Source organism: Fringilla coelebs (genome assembly GCF_963513975.1).
Source record: "Fringilla coelebs genome assembly, chromosome: 9".
Lineage (NCBI taxonomy): Eukaryota > Metazoa > Chordata > Aves > Passeriformes > Fringillidae > Fringilla > Fringilla coelebs.
Genome location: NC_140067.1, coordinates 1926292 through 1951749, shown reverse-complemented (window position 1 = coordinate 1951749; position 25458 = coordinate 1926292). Strand labels below are relative to the sequence as shown.

At 45.9% G+C, this 25458-nt stretch overlaps 1 protein-coding gene across 1 annotated transcript in view; it reads left to right on the top strand.

Annotated features, from left to right (window-relative positions):
- Positions 1 to 25458, top strand: part of ROR1 (receptor tyrosine kinase like orphan receptor 1) — a 152358-nt gene that overhangs the window by 109342 nt on the left and 17558 nt on the right. Inside the window, exons 3-4 of the mRNA XM_084211271.1 lie at positions 4580 to 4867; positions 7546 to 7576. Coding sequence (XP_084067397.1) covers positions 4580 to 4867; positions 7546 to 7576 — 319 coding nt within the window. The remainder of the gene's footprint in view (positions 1 to 4579; positions 4868 to 7545; positions 7577 to 25458) is intronic.

The following is a 25458-nucleotide window of genomic DNA, read 5'->3' as shown; positions in this document are numbered from 1 at the left end:
TCCCCATCTGCAGTGGAAGGAACTTGGCTCACCAGCCTTTCTTGTGCACCTGGATTAAAGCTGGTTTAAGCTTGAGCAGAGACTTTAATTTCAGCTTTTCTTTGAATATTCCAAAAGATCAGAAGGGCAGAAAGAGAAGGATAAACGAAACAACAACTCTTCTCATAAAATGACCCTTCCAGGGTCTAATCCTGCATCCCCCTCGTGCTTTAAACACCTTGTGAAATCAGAAACATGCAGCACACGCGGTGCTGGGGGGGAAAGGTCTCCCTGTGGCCAGCAAAATCCTCCTGCAAGCCAAGAGGGTGTTACTGCTCTAAGCTGTGTCTTTGGTAATTTAAGATAGAGTAACCATGTGGTCACAGAGCAGATTAACATTCCTTGGCTGGCCAGGACGAGCTTTTATTTTGAAAGCCACCTGGGTTCCACTTAAAAGTAGTAGAATAGTGGAGGATTTATTAGGACTGGGCAGGCTCCTATTTAACAATGTCAAGGCAGAGCTGTGGAAATACAGACACTTTTCTTCTTTGGAGACACACAACGCTCTACATTTCGTCCTTGCACAGCTGTTGCTGTTCTGTAACATCAAACCAGCAGAAAGTTTGGCCATGAAGGATACCTAATATTTGGGTTTTATATGCAGTGTCTCCAATTTATGCGCTCAGAATCATGAGGATGACTTATGATGTGTTGTGTTTGCCTTGGCAATGGCTCAAACCCAGAAATATATTTCAGGCTTGGCTTTCCAGATATTATCTCAAGTCATTTAAAAGTTCATTATAGGGCACCCGCTAGTGCTGCTCTAGTAAAGGGGCTGTCAGCATTTTTCAAGGGTTTATAACTCAGCCATTAAAAAAAACCCTCTCTGTGGGCTGAAACTTGGCATTCGGGGTCTAGGCCCAGCAGTAAATTGTTTTTACAAATTAAAAAAAAATCAGTTTGACTATTATTAAATTATAGGTGGGCTAAATTTTATTTAGAACTCTTTCAGGCTATTCTCCCGTACTTCTGTAAATTAAAACGTTTCCCAAATGTTTTTATAGAGTGCTACTCTAAAATATGGATAGGCTTTTGTTCTGTGCTCAAAACCCTGAGATTTAACTGAAAATATAATAACAGAGCTTATCCCAGCATAGCACTTTTCACCTTCAAAGTGCTTTATGAGCATTATCTCATTAATGTGCATAGCAGCCTCCCCATGATGTAAGAGGGATTATTATCCTCACTTTATGGCTGGAGACATCGAGCCAAAAGGTTTAAGGCTGTTTTTAAAAGGCCTTAGTTGCACAAATCCCATGTGAGCTTTGATTGGCTTTGGGTGTCTACTTCCCTTTGGCTCTTCTGAAAATCACAACTGAGCTGATTCACCCAGGGCTGCTCCGAGCCAGGATTAAACTCAGACTTTCCAAAGGCCAGTGCCACCAGACTGGATCATTCCCAGTACACAAACCCATCCTGTCTTCTAAGAAATTGTTTTTCAGGTCAGGGGGAGCCAGCTCCATCTGGGGAGCTCCTGCATGGCAGAAGAGGGGCAGATGAATTATGGTGAGATGGTTTGGATTGGAAGGGACCCTAAAGCTCATCCCATTCCACCCCTGCCATGGGACATCTTCCACTGCCCCAGGCTGCTCCAGCCTGGCCTTGGGCACTGCCAGAGATCCAGGGGCAGCCACAGCTGCTCTGGGCACCCTGTGCCAGGGCCTGCCCACCCTCACAGGGAAGAATTTCTCCTTTGATGGGTTTTGGAAGGTGAGACACACAATAAAAATACAACTGGGCTTCTCTCCAACCCCTCCACACCAGGCAAGGGCAGCAATGGAGGAGTTTGGTGCATGCCAGGAAAGGGATGCTCATAATTTTGTGTGCCTCAGCAGCAATCCAAGGTTTTTGGGAGTTCATTTTCAATTCCAAAACTTCTCTATCTGTGAGTAACATCTCCCAGAGCTCCCAATGGCTTCAAACCCACCCTGTTTAAATCTCATCTCAGGTGAGCTGTTTGATCTGGTTTATAAATCAGATGCTAAATGTACAGATTTGAGGTCTAATCTAGGGTGAATTTAGGAGATGAATTTGTTTAAGTGTTTCTGCAGTAGCTCCTGGAGGAAGGTGGAGAACAACCAGAGGAATCAGCAGCTCCTGAGGCCACTTGTGTTGGTACTTACAGAGAAGTTGCAGCCACACTTTTGCACTGATTATAATTTCTATTGATACTTCAAAACCCCTTTCCAGCCTTTGGAAATGTGCCTACATCCTCACTCTTTATTTGCCTCTCCTGTGTTCCTCAGGACCTGTGAACCATCCTGTTCACTGTGCTGTGGGTCAGGCAGCTCATCCAGGGCTGTTTGTCCCCCTGTTGGGCTGGAGATGGCTGAAGGAGCATTATCAGGAATTAAATGAATGGCTGTGGTTCAGAAAGGCCCGTGGGTAATTACCTGCGGTTCTCCGGTCCCAGGCTGTTAGTGGGGCTTTATTAAACCCAGATTGAGCAGAGAGCCCAGGAATCCAGGAGCTGGCTGGAGCTCTGCTTCCCAGAGAGGGTGTGAGGATGGCAGGGCAGAAACCTGCCCTGGGATGGAGCTTGGAGAGCTGGTCCTGGGGAGCTGAGGAGCCATGGGACACCCCTGAGAGAGACTTGGACCCTGCTGTGTGTCCTGCAGGGCTGGGATCTCTGCCCTTTTAACCCCTCCACAGGTTTCCTGAATAATTGGGTCTGTGGGAGTGCCAGAACAGCTGTATTTTCATAGAATCATGGAATGTTCAGGTTGGAAAAGCCCTTTAAGATCACCAAATCCAAGCATAACCATGTTCACTACTCAACCATGTGCCACTCCACATGTTTTTTGTGCATTTACAGGGATGGTGACTCCACCACTGCCCTGGGCACCCTGTTTAAACACTTTACAGTTCTTCCCATGACATTTTTTTTCCTGATTCCCAAACTAAACCTCCCCTGGTGCAACTTGAGGCCGTTGCCTCTCATCCTGTCCCTTGCTCCCTGAGTGAAGCACAGTTTCACACCTGCACATTAGAACTTAATTGAAAAAATACACGTGGAAAATAAATATCTGTGGGCAGGGCCTGGGTGCCAAATGTTTGTCCCAATTGGCTCCTGGGACCAGGTGAGGACAGGGAGGCTTTGTTCAAAGTGCTGTGCAAACACAGGGTAAGTTGTGTGCTAAACAGATTAAAAACAAAGGCAAGAGATACTGCTCCCCACAAACCATAATGAAGGGAGGAGCTGGGCAAGCCAAGATTACAGGAATAATTAGGGAAGTGGCTTACTTAGGCAGGCTGGGTGGCTGAGCTGGTTTGGAGCATGCTGGAGGGTTTTTTCACACTTTTAGGAAGGTTTCTTGCTGGAGTGAACTGCAGATGGACTCGAGGGTGATGGAGCACAAAGCAGCACAGCACCAGTTTGGGGATGGAAGTGTCCAAGGCCAGGTTGGACAGGGCTTGGAGCAGCCTGGGATAGTAGGAGGTGTCCCTGCTATAACAGGGGGTGGTACTGGACGAACTCCAAGGTCCCTTCCAATCCAAATAATTCTGTGATTCCAAGCTCACTGACTGATTCTGGCTTTTCTTGACCTTCTGGTTTGGCTCTGAGAGTTCAGGAGCCAGATACAGTCAGGATTTCTCATTCCTTGGCCACCCTGCTGGGACAGCCAGCAGCTGATGGTGGCCACCATTCGTTTTGAACCTCTGACATGGGGATGAGAGCCTGAGGATTCCATTCCCCATCCCCAACCCATCTCCCTCCCTGCCTTTAAAGGATTTGATGAAGTGGTGAATACAGTGAGTGAGGGGTGCCCAGTGAAATAGCCCTGGAGAGAAGGCAGTGCTCAGGAATGGGTTAGGAGAGATTCAGCTTCCTAATTTTAATTTCATTTGATTTTTCAATCATGAGCCCTGTTTCAGAGTGGAGGTAATCTTCAGTACTCTTAGCCATGAAAACACTGAGTGAGAATAAAGTCTCTTTTCCCAGATATGATCCTTATTCCTCATCTCTGCAGTTGGTGCTTACAAAATCATGGACAACACACTATCTGCTCAGCCTGTGGGTCACTCAAAATGGCTTGGAGACAGGATCACAGAATCCTGGAATGGTTTGGGTTGGAAGAGACCTTAAATCTCATCCAGTGGCACCCCTGCCATGGACAGGGACACCTTCCACTGTCCCAGGGTGCTCCAAACCCTGTCCAGCCTGGCCTGGGACACTGCTAGGGATCCAGGGGCAGCCCCATCTTCTCTGGGTCGCAGGATTTGCACTTCTGAATGATTCCTTTCATATGTTCCTACATTTGGTGGATTCTGGCATGAGCAGAGGCAGGTCAGCATCAAAATGACCAGCTGGAGTGCTGAGATGTTTTTCCTGTGTTTTGGTTAGGAAAAAGAAAAGAAAAAAGAGCAGCAGTGTTTTTTCCTGTGCTGAATGAAGCCAAATAGGAGATGTTGAAACAGCAGAGGGAACCTTGCTCTCCACCTCCTTTGTGTCTCATCCAAAGGCAAGCAGGAGCTTTCTCCACAGCGACATTCCCTGCTCTGGAGCCCTTCATCCCCTCTCTTTCCTCCCCAACCCCAGATTATTTCCTGACGCTGGACGAACCCATGAACAACATCACCACCACGCTGGGCCAGACGGCAGAGCTGCACTGCAAGGTGTCCGGGAACCCCCCTCCCACCGTCCGGTGGCTGAAGAACGACGCGCCCGTGGTGCAGGAGCCGCGCAGGATCTCCTTCCGCGCCACCCCCTACGGCTCCCGCCTGCGCATCCGCAACCTGGACACCACCGACACCGGCTACTTCCAGTGCGTGGCCACCAACGGCAGGAGGACGGTGTCCACCACCGGCGTGCTCTTCGTCAAGTTCGGTGAGTCTCTGTCTCTGGATGGGGGTGCCTGGGTTTGGAAAGACAGGAGGCTGCAGGGAAGGCAGGAGCATCCCCTGAAATGAGAATGTGAATCCTCCCCATCCCTCCGAATTGCTGTGAATTTTAAATAAGGGGCTCTCAGGTGAAAAATATGGGGGCAGGAAATAACAGTTCTTTAGTAGGGAAGGGAAAAAATAAAAGGAAAAAATGAACAATGCAATACACTAGAACAACACTGACAGAGTCAGAACTCAACCTGACACCCTGTGGGTCAGGGTGTTGGCAGCAGTCCGGTTGGAAAAGGGCTGCAGTCCTCCTGGAGTGTCAGGCGTGGTTCTGTTGGAGCAGGGGGTCCTGTAGGAAAGGGGTGTATTCTTCCTCCGCAGATCTGTGGAAGAAGAAGCAGCTGCTGTTCCTCTGGGGAATCCAGTAGGAAGCCATGCTGGTGTTTCAGAACCTCCAGATTATATCTGGGTAGGAATGCTTGGCTCCTCCCTCTGGGCAGAGCAGCTCACAATGGATGTCATAGTTCTTATCAGTCACGCAGTGACACTCAATAGCCTCTTATCAGCAAATATCCCCTGCCGAGGGAGGAGTGATTGTGATCACTCAGGGAGAGATAAGGAGAATCGCCCAGTGACACCAGACAACTGCCATACAGATGGTGATAGGATACATCTTGCCTTGCAATCTGGAACAGGGGGTTTATGTACAAATCACGAACAGGACAGGACTGCTGTGGACGTGCCTTGAGCTGTTTGATTTTCCAGCATCAGCCTCATTACATGGATATGGCAATAGGAAGATGCCAGCAGCTCACATCCCAGGCAGCAGACCAAGAACTCAATGTTACAACTCACTTTATGAGTTTTTTGCCCAATCACACAAAGCAGAAGCACATTGACAGTGGTTCTATCCAACCACTGTAAGCACACTTACCTTTGGTTAAACAGTGCTTGCTTCTTTCAAGTACAATACCTGCTTGTGAGCCTTCAAACACAATGCACAGAGCTCCATTATTGAGCTTCAAACTCCCTAATATCTTGCTAGATAAACTTTTCTGTAGCTTAGGGAGTTATCCTAGACAAGCCTTAACACACAGACCATGGTTCTATTTGTCCTTCTCTACTTTTTAAATAATTTTTGTGCTGACCAATCTCATGGCTACTGCTTAGCTGTAATCACAGTTCTGTTGTCTCTGAGGCCTGCCTTTGCAGCTTTCCCAAAACTCTCTGATTTTGTGGATTCCCACAAGTCTCCTCCTCTTAAACTGCCCCAGCTCTTCCTTAGGGGAAGGTGTTTCTCCAGGGGTTAAGCAGTGTGCTGGTGTGGAGGCGGCGTGGAGTTGTTGAGGTTGGAAAAGCCAAAGTTGTTAAACTCATTGAACTCGGGTTATGCAGAGAGCGCAGGAATCCATGAGCTGACCCAAAATGGGCTTCCCAGAGAGGGTGTGAGGATGGCAGGGCAGAAACCTGCCCTGGGATGGAGCTTGGAGAGCTGGTCCTGGGGAGCTGAGGAGCCATGGGACACCCCTGAGAGAGACTTGGACCCTGCTGTCTGTCCTGCAGGGCTGGGATCTCTGCCCCTTTAACCCATCCACAGGTTTCCTGAATAATTGGGTCCGTGGGGGTGCCAGAACAGCTGTATTTTCATAGAATCATGGAATGTTCAGGTTGGAAAAGGCCTCCAAGATCATCCAGTCCAACCAGCACCCAGCACACCGCTAAACCACGTTCACCATTAAACCATGTCCCAGGTGCCACATCTTCAGTTGTAGGGATGGTGACTGCCTTGAGCAGACTGTTTCAATGCTTTTGGAGGAGAAATTTTCCCAATATCCAATCCCAACCTCCCTTGGAACTGCTTGAAGCTGTTCCCTCTGCTCCTGTCCCTGTTCCCTGGAGCACAGCCCGATCCCCAGCTGTCCCCTCCAGGCAGGAGCTGTGCAGAGCCACAAGGGCCCCCTGAGCCTCCTCTGCTCCAGCCTGAGCCCCCATTAATGGGGTACCTGGGTAGATTCAGACCAGAGGGAAAAAACTCCTTTATTCTGAGCGACCTCTGTGTCTGGTGAGTGAGAAACTTCAGCTGGCACTGCAGGCTGAGGGCCTGAGATGAGACACATATATACCTGTCAGGGAAAATAAGCACTCATTCTCCCAAGTTTATATTGAGATAACTGCCTTCAAAGCTGATCTTACCACTCAGAAGATTCCAAACAAGAAACAGGTTTTGTGTCTCTTCTCCCCCTCCTCCTCCTCCATGGTCAGGGGGAAATAATTCACTGAGATGAAGATATTTGCACACAGTCCTGGTTAATCCTCTTTGGAACTGGACAAATAACACACAGGGAATGATGGATGCGATGAGTTTCATCTTCTTTTTTTCATAAATCTCCCAAGTTTTCTGGTTTCTGATAAGAAATCAATCATTAGGTGTTCTCCTTAGGCACTTTCAAGAGGAGGGTGGGTTGCTCACCTGTTTATTGTCCTCGTGTCATGTTCTGCAGCCAATACAGGCTTGTCTTTGGTGCTGGGGGTCTGCCACTCCTCTGTTCAACTCCATAAACCACAACCAGCACCACAGACTGGTGCTTTTATCTTTTAAAAGGTTTTCAAAAGCTTCCTGCTTGCTACCTCACCGTAACTCATCCTGCTGTTTTTCTTCTGTCACTTTTCCAGGTCCCCCGCCAACAGCAAGCCCAGGATCCTCGTAAGTCCTTTCATGTCTCTTCTGTGCCTTCATTAATCTTACATTTCAGCAGTCAGAAGTTCATTTGTCATTTGGTGTGACAGGGGCACTTTTCCATTCTGCTTTTTAAGTCAGATAGGATGGTAATTTATTGGGACTGAGTTATCTGTCTCGCAGTGATATTTTCATGTTGTCGTGTCAACTCCTGTTTCTTACCCCAGACTTCTTAATTTGCAATATTATTACCTTTAGATCCTCTGGTGCCTTCAGTCTGTGCAGTGATTTCAGTGCACCTACAGGTACTTCATCCATGTCACAGCCCAGCCTGGGAAATATTTATCACTGCAAGCACATTTTACTACCCAGGGGCTTCTTGCTGATTTTAAGGGTCGTAAAGTGTGTCTGTCTCTCTGTACCTGTATTAATAAACTGCCTGAAAAGGTTTTTTGCAGATTGTTTTGAAGATGGAGTAGGTGGGTGGGAGCAGTGGCTGTTTGTACCAGAGCTCCCTGTGTCCTGGAGCCCAGGTTTGGCTCCTGCTGCAGGCTCTGAGCACTCCCCACGTTGTATTTTGGCAGTTTTTGAGAATATTCACTTCTATCTCTAATGACAAAATACCTGATCAAAGCTGCTCACCTTTTCAGTGCCTTTTTGTTCTCAAGTGTGATCTCTGGCTGTCCCGAGACTTGGAATCAGTTTTGTGGTGCTTATTCACATCTCACATTATGGAAAAATATTGAAAATCCACTTCTCCTGGTGAGGGGAGGGAAACACAGACCCAGCTGGACCAGAAAATTCATCTCTTAATGCAATGAATGCAATTAAAAGGGATGCAAAACCCTGGGAGTGTTGGGGGGGAATTTTGAGAAGCAAAATTCTCCTGGCTCCTTCTGGAAGATCCTCCATGAATTATTGCAGAGGATGTGAATGAGGAGAAGCATCTGACCACAAAAGGATGTTGTAGGATGCCCTCTAATGGAACAGCCTAAAATGTGGTTTTATCTCCCCCTGGGAAGGTGCTGCACAAATCTCAGGGTTTGCTTTGGAAGGGGAGCTCTGGGCTAGGGTTCAGCCCTGGCTGGGGATCCTGGGGGGCTCTGGGGAGGGAAGCTTCCTGCTGCTCTGGGGTCTGGGGGCTCCTGGGCTCTCCAGCAGTTTGGAGATTTAATGAATGAGGTGAGAAAATGGGGATTTGGTGCTGCTCCCACCTCGTTTGGGGTTTCTGAAATCGGTGGGGTTAAACATCACCTCCATGGGGGTCAGAGCCCACGTGAGAGCACAGAGAGCAGAGCTGGGCTGGAATTTCATGTCTGGGCACTCAGGACTGCCTCACTTTTTAAAACAAAATACTTTTGGGAATCTTTTTTCCCATTTCTTCTTTCTGGCTAGGGGTTTGGTGTTTTTTCTGCTCCACTTCCAAAAAAAACCCCACAAAGTAACCAGCTAAAATACACCCAAAGGATGTGAAAAGGTAAAAAGAAAGGGAGATGTTCTCGTTCCTAGCTGATTTTAGAGTTGTAATAATTATGATTTTGTAACCAGAAAAGGAATTTAATCACACTTCAGTTGCATTTTGTGAAATGCAGGAGGGAGATTACCTCACATTCTGGTTCTTTGTGTTTGCTGCTCCTTGCATGCAAAGAATGTCCTGGGGATTGTGTGACTGCTCCCTGTACAAGTTGAAAAATGACTTTGTAGCTATGAAATTCATTTTTCTGCCCTTTTTTTCCGTGCCAACCAAGCCCACCTGTGGCAGTTTTCAAGCTGCAGGGTGAGAGATGAAGCACCTGGCTGCCCTCCCTCATCATCCTCCCTCTGGGGAAACACTTTTCTTGGGAATACTCTGGAAGCTGGGTCATAAAATCAGGAAAAAAACCTGATGGCAAATTCCTGGGCCTGCTGTTGCCATGTCTTTATCAGCCACCCATGAGTGGAAGGTGCTCTTCATTTACAGATAGTTGTGCGTTAGAAAGAAATCATTATTTATATTATATAATAATAGAAACATAATATAAACATATAAAATATTGAGAATAAAGATAATATTAAAATATAGATATCATTTAAAATAATAGAAAATATCATATTTAATATTTAGAATATAACCATACTTAAAATTATTAAAATAATAGAAAATATCTAATATAAAAATAAGATAAAATTAAACATTTTAAAAATATTAAATATATAGAAAGGATTATATAAATAGATATGATATGATATGATATGATATGATATGATATGGTATGATTATGATATGATATGATATGGTATGATTATGATATGATATGATATGGTATGATTATGATATGATATGATATGATATAATATAATATGATATAATATAATATAATATAATATAATATAATATAATATAATATAATATAATATAATATAATATAATATAATATAATATAATATAATATAATATAATATAATATAATATAATATAATATAATATAATATAATATAATATAATATAATATAATATAATATAATATAATATAATATAATATATATCATGTGCATATATTCTATTTCTATATTATGAACATATGATATTATATAGATATAATATATAAATATAATATAAATATATATACAGCTTCCAGAGCAGCCTGGGAGGGCAGAGATCAGGGAGCTGTGGTTGGAACAGGCCACCCTCAGCTGATGTATCTCTTTCTTTTCTCCATGAACTTCTGAATTCAAACCCAAACTGGGTTGATTTCATAGTTTTAGTTGATTTTTAGGGAGATCAGAGGCAGCATTTTGGTGGTTCACTGCTGTATTTGTGCATTGCTGTCTGTGCACAGATTTATCCCAGAATCCCAGGAGGGTTTGGGTTGGAAGGGATCAGGGATCCCCTGATTCCATCCCCTGCTGTGGACACCTCCCTCCAAACCAGCAATTTGCACTGCAGCCATTGCTTCCCAAAATTCCCCCCAAACCCCAGATTTTTAATGTTATTTTTGAAGTTCCTGTGCTGCTGATCCCTTTGAAAGTCACTTTTATCCCTCATGCATGGCAAGGTCGGTCCCTACAGGACACAGAAATGTGTTTTCACTGCAGGGACCAGAGATCAGAACCAGAAGAGAACAAGGGCAGAGCCCAGCAGAGTCCTGGCCCTGGGAGGGTTTAATGTCACAACGGGGAAATGTCCTGTGCCCAATCTTTCTGTTCTTCTTGTCCCATTCCCCATTGTTCCCCTGAGCCTTGGCTTTGTGCTTATCCCAAACTTTGCCCCCTACAGGAGAAATCCTGGGCACAAATCGCTGAAATTGGAGCTGGTGGGGCAGCAACTTCCACAGGAGCTGCAGTGAGGGAGAAAGGGACAATGGCAGTTTGCATGGGCTGCTGTAAAAATGAGCTGGAAAATCCCTGCTGGAGAGGAATGCAGTGGGAAGAGTGCAGGAAAATGCTCTGTATTTATTGTGCATTGTGTTGGGAGCGTGTTCTGAAGAGGTTTAACCTGGCTGTGTAAGGCAGGGCATATTCCCAAGTGGAATGTGTACATGCTGCTGCCAATATTCCTCTGGAACACTCTTTTGTTCTTCATGGAGCCTCTTCTATATATAAATACCCTAAATATGGCATTGTTTTGTTCTTTATTTAACCACTGGGAACGAGGAGAGGGGAAAAGGGGAGACAAGAGGGCTGTAACTTTAAGGAGCATCTGATTCATAAAATGAAATGGGGTTTGTGATTCCCAGAAATAAATAGCTTGCAAGGCTTGAGAAACCACAAACCCCCCCTGGATTTTCCCATCTTTTTCAGTCATTGAGATCTTAAAAAAAAAAAAAAAATTCTTTTTTTAACTTTCAGCTAACCACATCTGGGTTTTTTAGTAAAACAGATCTTTTTGTCCAGTGGCTCTGTGTGCCAGCAACAAGAAAATGTGTAAGCACTGGCCAGCATCCAGGTGAGGCTTGGCCAACTGTGTGTGTGATTGTGGATTTCAAAGAGGAGCACAGAGATTTTCCTCTTTTGGCAAAACTTAGAGAAGAAGGTAAAACTTAGAGAAGAAAAAATGCCAATCCAGAGGCCAGCAGAGATTCAGTGCTCCAGCAGCAGCCTGGCAGTGATGTCCCTGCACACTGGTGCCAGCTTTGACCCCTGCAATCCTGGAATTCCAACCTGTCCCACATTTGGTGGCTGGCACAGAAAGTCCCTCCTGCTGTTCAGTGCTGGGAATTCTGACTGAGGAGTGGACACAATCCCCAGGTGTTTTGCTGTGGGATCTTTACAGTCCCACTGTGTGGGGGTGCAGCAGCTCGTTCCTAGAACCCTGTGGGATGTGAGACACAGCCCTGAGGTGGGATATTCCATGCACAGGCCAACAGAAATAGATTTTGGGGGAGAAAAAGCCCCACGTGGTGCGAGGCTGGAGCCTGAGTGGCTGATGCTGACACAAACCATGTTCATCCTGCTGCATGACTTCATCCCAGGGCAAATAATCCTGCCTCAGTCTGCCAGGGGCTCAGGCAGGTTATCTGCCAGGGCTGCAGGGGGAATGTTCCCAGGGAGAGCTGGCTGGTCCTCTCATGGGCTCTTTGATCTGCTGCACACTTATCTCTCTCGTGACACTGATGCCTCAGGTTTGGCTTTTCTATTTTCACATTCTGAGCTGCTTTAGTGTGTGCAATTCTGGGCTTCACATCAGAGCTTCTGCACAGAGCAGGAGACAAAACAATTCCTGCTCCAGCTGGGCACCAAGGACAAATGATCCCAATCTCAGCCCCAGAGCACAAACCCCGTGGGCTGGAGAGAGAAAAACAAGCAGGGTGGGACTGCAGGGGCTGAAGCTGGGATGGGACAATGAACTGCAAGGTGCAAATGGAGCAGAGCTGATCCCAGGGAGAGACCCCGTGCCCGGCCGGGCATTTTGGGGCCATTTTGGTTCATCTTGGGTGCAGCCCTGGCTGGGCTCTGGTGCTGCCCCAGGTGGGTGCATGGAGGAGATCCTTTGGATAAATCCCTGCTTTATTCTGGAGCTCTGCCCAGCCCCTGCTCTGGGGCAGCCTGCACAAGGCATCACCATTCCCTGGATTGTTCTGTTCTGGCACTGGGGACCATGAGGTGGCTGCTGAGGGTGCTCAGGTTTTTGGGATTTGTGCTCTTGGGTTTTCCTGAGCGAGCAAAAAGAACTGAAAACCTCTGGGTTAATGTAATACAGAATTTGGGAAGCCACAGTCAGGTCTTGCATGGAGTGGATTGGCTCCAGAGCCTGTTGCAGGGTGTTTTATCACCTCAGGGTACTTAGGTAGCTAAATATACACCTTATCTGGGGACCCCAGGCTCCTTTGCCTCTCTACCTCCCCTTATCTCCCAGACATGAGCAAGCTGAGCCAAAGTCAGGTTTAGGGGATGTCAGAGGGGCCTGAACTGGAGCTGGTGCAGCTGGAGGGCCACTGGGCACCTGGTGTGGGGGGAGCAGCCCAAACTATTGCAGGAGTGGCCTGGGACAGAAAAGGGAATGGAATCACAGCCTGGGCTGGGCTGGGCTAGAGAGGACCTCAAATCCCACCCAGAGCCAGCCCTGCCATGGCAGGGACACCTCCCACTGTCCCAGGCTGCTCCAGCCCCAGTGTCCAGCCTGGCCTTGGGCACTGCCAGGGATCCAGGGGCAGCCCCAGATGCTCTGGGAATTCCATCCCAGCCCCTGCCCACCCTCCCAGGCAGGAATTCCTTCCCAACACCCACCTGCTCCTCTCTGCTGTGGCCCTGCATCACCCAGTGCTTTTCATGTGAGCTGCCAACAGCCAAGTTCTTTCCCTGCAGAGCCTTAAACTGTATTTTGTCACGCTGTGGCAAACCTACAGACAAGAAATTGGCCTGGGGTTTGGTGAAAGGCTGACCTTAGAAAGTGCTTTTGGCTTTTGAAAGGGTGCCAGGTAAGTATTTGTGCTCCCTTACCTGTGGGCATGCAAACACCATCCCCTCCTGCCCACACCTGGCACAGGAGCCAGAGCTGCATCATCTGAAAACAAATTCATTGCAGAGCTGCCAATATTTCTTTAAGCAGGGAGTGAAGTGCATCAGGACTTGGGCATGGGAGCACAGAGGGAAGACATTGTGCCATTCATGTTTGGTTTTCCTTCTGTGCAGGTCACCCAGAGCAGCTGCAGATGGGAATCGATGTTTGGGGTGGTCCCTGTGCAATGCTCCAGTCAGGCTTTGAGGGCTTTGGGGTTTCCATTTCCCTGGCCTGGCATGTGGGATTTGTGGCCAGATCCAGGGACTGGGGAGTTGAGAGTGAGGATAACACTGTAAGAGGCATTTGTGCTGCCATTCTATCCTTATTGCCTTTATTTATCTACCAGACTTTATTTATATCCATATTTATATATACATATCAATTGCCTTTTTTAACCCTGGATCCAGGAAATTCTCAAATTCCTCCCAGGGTCCTGGTTATTTATTGGACTCAATGATTTTTTCCCAACCTTTATAAATCTATGATTCCAAGGGGACTGATAAGTAAAGTCCAGATCTAGGATAAACTTTCCTTTCTCTAATTGGATATCTCAGTTATCAGTCTTTCCACAACACTCAAGAAATCCTGTGATGACATCACTTGACCCTGAGTTACAGACTCTCTGCCTGTTTTCCTGATTTATGAAAAATGAGGATAATTTTGAAGTTTTTGGCAACAGAAAGGCAAAAAAAAAAAACTCAGGAAAGGCTGAAAAGTTGCATTACTTCTGCTGATCATTTCCTCCAGGCTGTTGTGTTCATGGAGATATTCTTCAACTGTTGTAAAAAATAATAAATATCACTGAGCCCAGCTGGCACTCTGGCTCTGACCAATAATAAACCCAGTCTGATGAGTTAAACCAAACAGCCCAGCCTGCCAAATACTGCTGCCATTTGTTGGAACCCTGGTTACTGGGAATTTCAGACTTTCTGTGACACTAATTTAACCTAAAACCCTCAAGAAAGCTTCCAGAATTTAATAATCAAACTAAAATGAAAAGTGTGTTGTTTAAATAGAAGTGTATAATATCACATAATAGATATAATAAAGTATATCAAACAAAATGAAAGTTTTATAACAGAAGCTATTCTTCGTAAGTTTAATATTGTAGAATTAAATTTAAAAGTCCACATTATAACCACAAGTAACTAGTTCTTAAGTTGAAAATAAAATTCAAGTATAATTTTTAATTAAGGAGTTTATCCTTAAAAAGCCTTATGAAAAAGTACCTGCAGCTAAATTTTTTAATTTATGAATGTAAAATACAATAAAACTCACAGTTTTTAAAACTGTAATATAAATAAAAACTAATAAACATCTAAGTCCAAACAAAAGCTACCATCTCACACATTTAACCATAACAAAAACCAGTTCAAACCCAAGACCCATCAATGCCTTCATGTCACCTTTTTTCCTGGGTGTCACCCTTTTTGTCTGGGCTGGAACTCATCCCCCAGGACAGGGGGTCTGTGTTCCTAAACTCCACATTAAGGCTGATCCTAAACCTGCTTGGAAACAAAACTGTTGGATTGGATTAAACATTCTGAGCTTCCAAACTTTCCTTTTATTCTTTATTAACAAATATTTTCATTTTTCTTTTTAAAACCTTTTATTATTTATTAATAAAAGCAACCTTTGATTTTATTTTTGCTGAAAGCAAGCTGAGGCCATCAAGCATTTGTGTCAGAAAATGAAAATTGCAGAGCCCTTACCCCAGCAGAGGGGAGGGAGATGCTGGCAGTGCTTCAGAGCAGAGGCATAATCTGCTTTTCCCATATTTCATGTGGTCATTGCAGGTAGCAGCTCCTTTGAAGCCAGCCCCAAAATCCCTGGAGGAGCTGCTAAAAGCTTGCAGCAGCACTTGGGGCCAAACCACTGGGTTTTGGTGAAGCATTCCAGTGCTCAGGAGCTGAGCTTTGCTCTTTAGGACAGGTTTAGTGCAAAAATTCTCATTTAGCTCTAATCAGAAGGACATTTAAGTGGCTTAGAGGGATTTCTTTGAGCCTGAAGGCTGTGAGGAAGGATGTGACAATATTGCAGTGAAAATGGATTTCTGCCACGCTGGCCTGGCTCAGGTTTCAGTCCTGGCTCAGCAGAGCCTGGCTTAGGAAGGACTTGGCCTAAATGTGTGTTGTGTGCTCAAAGAGGACAAATAAAAAACAATGTTTTAGGGAGTCTCTAATTGATGTGAGATCAAACCTGAGTTTTGTAATGCTTGAGGCAGCACAGGAAAATCCCTGATCTGTTGTTTGATTTGTGAGCCCAACCCAGCTCCTTCTCCAGTGGCCTCACTGCAGAGCTGCTAAAATGGAGGTGGGGAGTGATGTTTTGGGGAAAAAATTGTATTTTACAGTGGAAAATACACCTCAGGCTTTGGGAACTTTCCCTCCTCTTTTGGGGGTTTGCTGGTCTACCTTATACAGCTAAAAAATAAAATAAACAAAAAGTTAAATTATTTGAAACCAAGGTCCTTGATTTCCCTCCCCACCAGCCTGTGGTGGGTTCAGAGCCATTCCAAGGATTCAGTGCTGCAGGAGAACAGATAATTTGAGTTTTTCTGGTCCCCACTGCCTCTATTGCCCAATGTTTTACTCCTGGGGAAGAGTGGAAAGGGCTGTAGGTGGAGGAGGGAAGAAGGGAATTAATTCTGGGTGTGAAATGGTGTAAAATGGTGTAAAATGGTGTAAAATGGTGTAAAATGGTGTAAAATGGTGTCTGGCTGTTCAGTGTGAGTGAGTCAGGAACCTGACAAGTGAAATTGTGACTTAACTGGGATTTTCTGGAAGAGCAAATGGAACATCTCAGGTGGAACAAGTGGCTTTCAAAGTCCTTGTTTTGCTTCGACTCCTGCAGTGTCTGGTGGCCAAATGCTGCTCTAGAACTTTCCTAGGAGTGGCTGGGTGGAAGGGGGGAATAAAGAACCTCTCACACATTTCAGAGCCCACTTCTCATATCTGAGATCATCTCTGAGGTTCCCCTGGGCCACAAGGCCTTTAATTAGGAGGGAAATCCCATTTAAAGGCCTGTAATGTTTCTGTGGTCACAGTAAAACCTCTCCCACAAGCCAGCAGTCAAATCTCAGAGGGCAAATCTCAATCTCTGTCTCATTTTGTGCTTTTATTTCAGTGCCCAGCTGTTGCTGATGCTCATTAACAAATCCTCCCCTGCTCTTTTGGCTGTGTGTTGATGGAAAGCAGGGAAGGAGCACTGAGGGATGTGCTGGAGGTTCAGCAGGTCCCAGGCTCAGCTCTGGGCACAGCTTCCAGCTGGGTTTTGGTTTATCTGCCAGCCTCCCTTCCAGTGGGCTGGAAAATGCCTGGAGATGAAACATTTCAAACATTGCAGTAGTGAAAGCTCTGGTTGCTTGTGGTAGGAGTTATTCAGGAGAACAAAAAGTGGGAATAATGATGATAATAATTATTATTACAGCCTTGCCAGCCCCAGGCACTGGCAGGGGGAGAGGCAGTGGCTGTGGCTCTGTGGGATGGATTTGTTTCCTGTCCTTTCAGCCACATGAAAAGTCCTCTCTGTCTGTGTGGAAATCCTTCCTTCCTTCCACTGGGGGCTTTGGGGTTCTGCTCCCTTCAGAGCTTTGCTCTTTGCCTGCTGGGACATCCCAGGCTGGGATCCAGAGCTGGGTCCTGGAGCAGGATCAGGGAATGGTTTGGGCTGGAAGGGACCTCAGAGCTCATCCCAGGGCAGGGACACCTCCCACTGTCCCAGCTGCTCCCATCTACCCTGGGCACTGCCAGGGATCCAGGGACACCCACAGCTTCCCTGGGCACCTGTGCCAGGGCTGCCCACCCTGCCAGGGAACAATTCCTGCCCCATATCCCACCTAAACCAAGTCTTTTTCAATTTCAACTCATCCCAAGCTCGATTTAAGATTTTACTCCAGGCTTCTGCAGTGTTGGGGCAAGTGTTTACTCAGCCCAGTAAAAACATTAAAGTGGGAATAAATCTGTAGTGACCCAAGGGGCTTTCCTGACTTCAGTAGGGTGTAAAACCTTGGGAATGAGTTTTCCTACAAGGATAACATCACTGCTCAACCAACCCCTGTGTGGTTACTGCTCACCCCCAGAGTGTGCAGCTCCATCCCCAAGTCCTGCAGTGCAAGGGAGAAGATTATAAGGTGTTACATTATTTATCCTGATAATTAAAACCACTCCTGACGTTCCAGCTCTGGCTGTTCAAAGCAATAACCCCAGGCCACCTCAGGTACTGTAAAAGGAGTTAATCATCCATTTCTGAGTGTGTCAAGTTTATTGATCTTGTTAACAGGAAAGCATGTGTGGTTACCTGGGTGAGGAAGGAAAGCACTTATCATCTGAGCTGGTATTTGGATGCTGTTGTTGGTGCCTGAGCCTGCCAAGATCAGTGCTCAGCAAAAATGAATCACAAATGTTAACCCTGCTGTGGTTCCCCAGCCAAATTTCTTGTGTGGGTGAATTTACTTTAAACAAATACATTTTCTCTCCCTGCTGATTTTGCTCCCGATGAATGGACACATTATTTTGCCCAGCAATTAGCACCAAGGGCACTTTGCAAGGCAGTCCCCTCTCAAGGTTCTCAGCTGGTTCAGAGATTGGGGGACTTAAAATGAGAAGGGACTGATGCCTTGTGCAGGCTGCCCCAGAGCAGAGCTCCAGAATAAAGCAGGGATTGATCCAAAGGATCTCCTCCATGCACCCACCTGGGGCAGCACCAGAGCCCAGCCAGGGCTGCACCCAAGATGAACCAAAATGGCCCCAAAATGCCCGGCCGGGCACGGGGTCTCTCCCTGGGATCAGCTCTGCTCCATTTGCACCTTGCAGTTCATTGTCCCATCCCAGCTTCAGCCCCTGCAGTCCCACCCTGCTTGTTTTTCTCTCTGCAGCCCATGGGGTTTGTGCTCTGGGGCTGAGATTGGGATCATTTGTCCAGGAATTGTTTTGTCTCCTGCTCTGTGCAGAGAGCTCAGCATGCCCTGATGTGAAGCCCAGACCCACACACTAAAGCAGAATGTGAAAATGGAAAAGCCAAACCTGAGGCATCAGGACCATTGCAATCCCCCCTGCTGTAGAACTTCTCTCTTTGGGTTTGGCTCAGTTCTGGTGATTTTCAATCCCCTGGGGCACATCTTTGGGGAAAAGTTGATTTGATCTCTTTAACTTCTGCACGGGGTCAGATGCCCCTTTAGGATCCTAAATTCACAACCCCTCCTCCCTCTACACCTCGACTCTGCCAGGGGGGCCCTGAGAGGTCACTTGTCCACAAACTCTTGGGAACTGCCCCCACCTCCAACCCTGAGTTGTTTGGGCTTCATTCCAGCCATGCCATGGTTTGGTTGAGTGCTGCAAGGCCAGCAGGCGTGGGGGGGTTTGGGTTTTCCCAGGAGGGTGGGAGTATGGACAGCCCAGGAAATCCTGCAGAGATCATGGAGAGGTTTCTTCCACAGCTCTGGGATGGAAACTGCTCAACCTGCCGTGTTTAAATTCCTTTAGCAATTCCCCTCTCATGTCTTCTTTAGCTGCTTTTGGAACAGAAACTATTTTATTGCATTGAAATGATAAATTGAATTCTTTTAACACATTCAACTCTGGTGACAGTTCCACCATTTCCATCTTGTGAGAAAGAAATGTGAATTACAGCAGAAACTCTTCATCTTGGACTCAAAAGCATCACAAAGCCTCCTCTGCCCCCTTGGCAGCTCTGACAGTTTTGGAAATCTCCTTGTCTGGCTTTTGCTCCTCATGGTAATTTTTCAGCATTTATTTTCAATTTGGTGCTGTCAGTTTTTCCTCCCCAGCAGGTACCAATTAGCCCAGGAGTATCAGATGAGGATTTGCCCTTCCAGGAGTGCTCCCATCTTTTGGAGACTGGGAAGGAGCAAGAGATAATGAGAGAAAATATTATTCCAGCAAGGATAAATGTGAGGAAAGGCTCTGGGGAGTGTTTTGGGGTCCCATCTCAGCTCAGTGGGGATAAACCTGAGGAACTCTGGGCTTCAACTCTGTGTTTTTCCATGAATAACATGGATTGTTCCTCCATCCTTGGCATTGCAGACAAAACAGGCAATGGTGGTCCTGCCAAAATAAAGTTCCTAGGCTGGATCAAAGGAGCAGCAGGGCAGGAATATCAGGGTTTCCTTTGATTTCCAGCTCTAACTGCATGCAAGGGGGGTGTGCCTGCCTTTTAAATGATGTTTGGTTAATCCTCCAGGTTTTTATGCAGTTGCAAACTCCATGTTTTATGTTACAAGGGTGAGTATTGATCTGAGCATTTCACCCACTCTCAGATAAAACCCAGCTTTCAAATTTGATCCAGTGCAACTGCCAAGTGTGCCAGAACAGATGTTGCTCAAACAAGGTTCTAGAAACAAGCCTGTTATCCTCAATAATATTTTTCCATGGGAAGAATGCATTAATATCAGCCATGTCATGCATTTGAGCTTATCAGTACCAATTAATTCCAGATTTGCAGCTGAAATGTTGGTGGCACAGGTAGGAAGTCTGGCAGACACGCTTTAATTTGCACCAAAACACCCAAATAATCAGGTGCAAAATGCCTTAAAAAATTGTGATCCATTCCCAGTGGCACATTAACATAATTCCTTCTAATGCAAACCTCCAGGGGATTCCCATTCTCAATTGCTGGCACACTGGAATAATAAAATTAAACTAAATAAAGCAATTGGGGTAGTTTTATGTGTTGGGAAATATCAATAAATTCCATATCCTAAAACTCAGGTCCAGGAAAATTTGTGCATTTTCAGCTACATGAATTTTAAAATGTGCTTGTTGTGGGGGATGAAAAGTGGCTTTTTTTCACCTTGAATACCAAGTTTTGGCTGTAAAAAGGCTGTGAAGGGACAGCATTTGAGATGTTTTCTACAGACTGGGCTTTTCTTTGAGTTGCTCAGACAAACAATTTAAACTTGTGGAGTTTCAAACTTGCTGGCCTTGAAAAATTAGATGTTTCCAACCAAAAAAAAAAAAAAAAAAGGAGTTTAGAATGTACTTAATAATTCTTTTAATGCTGCTGCCAGAAAACAGGCAGGAAGGTGTGTTGGAACATATTCACTTGTTTGGGCTAACATGAGGAAGAGGCAGTGACTGGCTGGGGTTTTTTTCATAGAAACTGAAGTTTTAGGAGGGATTTGTCCCATTTTTGAGTAGAAAACTGCCAATTTCTCACAATTCTTTCCTCAAAGCAGGATTTTCAGAATTTAGGGCTGGGCATCCTTCTTGAGGCTATGCAAAATGTGAATAATTTGGGCCCTAAATTCTGAATATTGCAGCCTCATGAAATGTGAGAGGTTTGGTCCCAGGGTGGTTCCTGGAGTGTGGTTGCTTCACTCAGGTCTGAGCAGCCCCTGGAGAGAGGGAAAATGTTTTTAAGGAAAATAAAGAATTTTTTTTCTCTGTTCCCTATCCCATTTCCACGAGGGCACAGAGGGACAGCTCTCACTCCCACTGGAGCCAATTTTCCCTGGTGTGTGTTTGTTGTGTGAGGAAGGAGCTCCTTGTCTCCAAAGGGATCTTTGCATTCCCAGTTTGGGATCCCTGCAGAGCTCTGCCCGTTCCCAGCTGAGCAATCTGTGGGGCAGGGCTGGATCTGTGGGGCAGATTCAGGATGGAGCTGCAGCTTTTGGGAGCTCCCAGAGTTTTTTTCACAGTGCTGAGGCTGGACCAAGGATTTCAGTGAGCCCAAGTGTTTAGAACAGGTCTGGGTTTAGCCCCAGCTCAAGTTGGGGATGCTCCCAAAGCCAACAGTCCCACCCTGCTGAGCTGAGCTCTGTGTTCCCAGGCCAGCCTAAATCCCAGGAAAGTTTTTTAGGAAAATCCATTTTCTGAAAGCAGGCTGGAATTCCACAGAGCCATGGGATTGTTTGGCTTGGGAAAGCCCTCTGAGATGGAGTCCAGGCACCCCCAGCACTGCCCAGGTGCCACGTCCACGGGGATTTTGAGTCCCCCATCCCCAGTCCCCGTGCCTGATCACCTTTCCCATGAAAAAAAATTCCCAATATCCAACCTAAACCTCTCCTGGCTGTTTCCTCTCATCCTGTTCTCTGGGAGCAGAGCCTGACCCCCTCTGGCTGCCCTCTCCTATCAGGGAGATCTTTTTATCTGGGAAATAAAAAGAGAATTAAACCAGCTAATTTTGGTAACTTGGAGCTTGCTGTTATTTTTGCATCATTTATTGATGGGTGCAAATTTCTGGCCAAATAATAGCTTACACAAGCTAACATTATAGGTATTATTTTTAATTAACTTGTGCTGAGGCATGTGTTTCACTTTTAATTCAAGTGTCAGGTTTGTGAAGTCTGTTTCTCATCATGCCTAAGGTTAAAATATTAGGTCACCAGAAGAAAGAACTATTTGAGGCACAGAAGACAAATTAAATGTTAGGAGGAAGGAGAGGGGAGGGAGGAGCAGAAATAAAGCTGTGACTCCAGAAAATAAGGGAAAGCAGGAAAGAGTTAGGGAGAGATAAAATGGGCTGTAATTCACTTTGTGGGGTTCAATATTTCAGGTTTTCCTGTCAGTTTGAAGAGTTCAAAGCTGCATTTGCAGTGTCCTGATTCCCAGGTAGGGTTGGGATGTTGCTTTCCAGAACATCAGAATGTGGATTTTCAGAATTTAGGGCTGGGCAACCTTCTCAAGTCTAACCAAAATGGGCATAATTGGCCCCTAAATTCTGAGTGTTCCCTCCCAGCTAGGAGGAATTTGGACAAAAATCCTGAAGGATGTGGCCAAGCTCTTAAGGAAATCTCTTCCCTTTGCCTTGGTGCCCATTTCCCAGCAGTGTGTAGGACATGGATGAGGATGGGGAGGGCTCCAGCCCCATCCATCCCCTCCCAAGGCCCCTCAGCCCCTCAGCCTGGGCTCTGGGATCCCTCAGGGCAGAGCAGCTGCAGATTGGTGGGATTTTTTTGGGATCCATCCTTTTTGGGATGGCAGGATGGGCAGCTCCAGCCCAACCTCCTGCCTGGAGCAGGATGAGAGGTGGGCGAGGGTGGCTGAGAGCCCTGTGGCTGCAGGAGGGGATCCAGCAGCAGGGAGGGGATCCAGCAGCAGGGAGGGGATCCAGCAGCAGGGAGGGGATTTTTCTGGGGGTTTTCTCCTCTAGGAGAGGAGGCAACATCCAGCATGTGTAATCCTATCCCTCCTCACTGCTCCTCAAAAACATCTCACCTTTTTTCCCCCCTCTGTGTTTCAACACTTGGACGGGGGCTGAGCTTCCAAAAGTGCCCTGGAAATGGCTCTGTCAAACAAAACAGCATTGCCAGGAGTTCCTGCATTGCCAGAACTCTGCAGATCTGATTTGCAGCTCATCCTGAGCCATGGTGTCAGGAACCTGCCAGAAAGAGCCAAACCCTGCTCCCAGGGCTGTCCCCAAGCTGAGCCTCCCCACCTGCAGGGACTGCCCGTGGCCCCGCAGGAGCTGTGCCAGCAAAGGCACATTCAGGAGGAAAAACATCCCTGGAGTGAATCTCAAGGCTGGTTTATTGATTTTTGATCAATATTTAGCTCTAATTGTGGCCTCAGGGCTGGCCTGGGCTCCCTGCTGCCATCCCTCTGCAAATCCATTCAGCCAGCATCACAAACCCACAGGAATTCTGGATTATTTATCCATTCTGGATTGGAGGCATCATTCACAGTCTGAACAGTGAGCTAACAACCAAGTAAAGCCATTCTTTGGGCAGATCTTATTTGATTGTTTATTTCATAATTAAATTATTTAATTATTAATTATTTTTTCAATCACAGAGTCCTAGAATGGTTTGGGTTGAGGAGGACATTTAAGATCACCTTATTCCAACCCCTGCCAGAAGCAGGGACACCTTCCACTATCCCAAGCTTCATTATTATTATTATTATTATTATTATTATTATTATTATTATTATTATTATTATTATTAATTCAGAGGTGCTATGGGACTCTGTAATGATGTCAAAGCACAGCATAATGAATTTTTCACTCTCTGCCTCTGCTTTCCCAGTGACCCATTTCAGTCCTGGTTGCCCTGTGCCTTTCAAGGGGTGTCAAGCAGCAACAGCTTTTATTCCCCAGAATTTTTCCCTAAATTACACAATGATGTGGAGGTCTGGGCAGTTCTCTTCTTTTTGCAAAGTGAAATGCAGAAATTTGCTGAAATATTATCATGGAACAGAGCCAAGGTGTTCCCATTTTCCAAGTGAGGCACCAGGAACTGGGTTTTGCTCTTTGGAAAGTATGAGAGAATTTTATTCATCTGTTTGCTTTAAGGGAGATCTGCCAAGTCAAAACCCTTTCATTTCATCCTGTGTGAAGCTGGAAGGAGGGAACAAAATATAATTTATTTAACAATGTACAAATAATTTATACAGAGAGGGGGCACTGGGTGTACGTAACCATAAAAATAATTTATTGCTACACCTTGTAATTTAATGGCAAGACAAAATGTCTTTCATTTTGTCAGTGAAAAAAATGTCTGCAGTCTTCACCCAAAGCCAAAACTTTTCCATCTCCACTTGGTAGATCTGGGAGATAATTCAACATTGATTTGCTTTTGCTCTTCAGATTGGTTAATTCTCACAAATCAAATTTCTCTGCATTTACACCTTAATTCATGCTGCTTTTTGGGACACTCAAAGCATTTGGGACTTTGTCTTGCCTGGTTCTGTTCTCTCCTTTGGCCATTTTTGCTCAAGAAATCCAAATTAATCCAGGATTTATGATTCTTTCTTGCAGGGTATTCATTTCAATCCTTCTTAAGGCAAAAGTGGGAGGAAAGGAAAAGGAAAAGGAAAAGGAAAAGGAAAAGGAAAAGGAAAAGGAAAAGGAAAAGGAAAAGGAAAAGGAAAAGGAAAAGGAAAAGGAAAAGGAAAAGGAAAGGGGAAAAAGGAAAAAGGAAAAAGGAAAAAAAGATCCATGGGGTGTGGCAGGAATGACCACACAATTACAGCATCTCTGGAATATGCTTTTTTTAATATATTGGGTTGTAAAAATAAATACAACATGATCTCACAGGCTCAGTTTTTCTATCAATATAGGAAATTCTTCTAAATGAACTCACATTAAAGCCTGGCTACAAAGCTTTTGCTGAACTGAGTTCCTGGATTTGTTGTTGGCATTTGCTGGAAATGTTGTTTAAATCTGGGCAATTTCTGGTAATTTAGAAAAAGGCTGGCAAAGAAAATTCAGGATGTTGGGAAGTGGAGTTTGACAGAGAACTTTGGTTTGTGTTCAGGACCCAGTTGCAGAGGAGGTGGTGCCACGAAGCCCCTCCAGGCTCAGTGTGAACCAAGAAAATCAATATTACAATCTGATTGTTGATGTTTCTCTGCCTGGGGGTGCCCAAAAAGCTGCAGAGGCAGAAATTCTGCCCTGTTTCAGAAAGGAGCTGCTCTGGGAGGGGGATCAGCCTCTGGATTCACTGGAGCCTCACACCAGGAGCAGCTGAGATAAAGAGCTGGAATTGGAGAATGGGCTGGGCTGGAGGGGATCCTGAAGAGGTTTTGGCTGTGGACACCTTTCAAAGCTCCTCCTTGGGTTTCTGTGAGTTTGAGCACTCAGATCCTCAGGGACACCTGGGCACGGTGTAAATGAATCCTTGGTGCTGTTATTGCACCAGGCCAGGGGTGCTGTCACAGGGGGAAGTGCAGCAGGATCCAAAAGTAATGGGCCAGCTCCAAAATAAACACCCAGGCTGGGAATATTGACAGAGTGAAACAGAAAACAGAGTGGAAACCAAATCTGGAAAGAAAGAATCTTACCAGTGCTGTGGCATTAAAATCCAGCTCTTTGTCCTTCACCCCACGCCCAGAGGGGCTTTGTGGGGTGCAGGCAGGGCAAGGAGCAGGAACCTCTTGGAGCCCTGGGTGCTGAGAATGTCAGACTTTCTGTGCTGCCAGGCACTGACCCCCAAGAGAACCCTGCACTGACCTGAGGCTGTGGAGAAGCT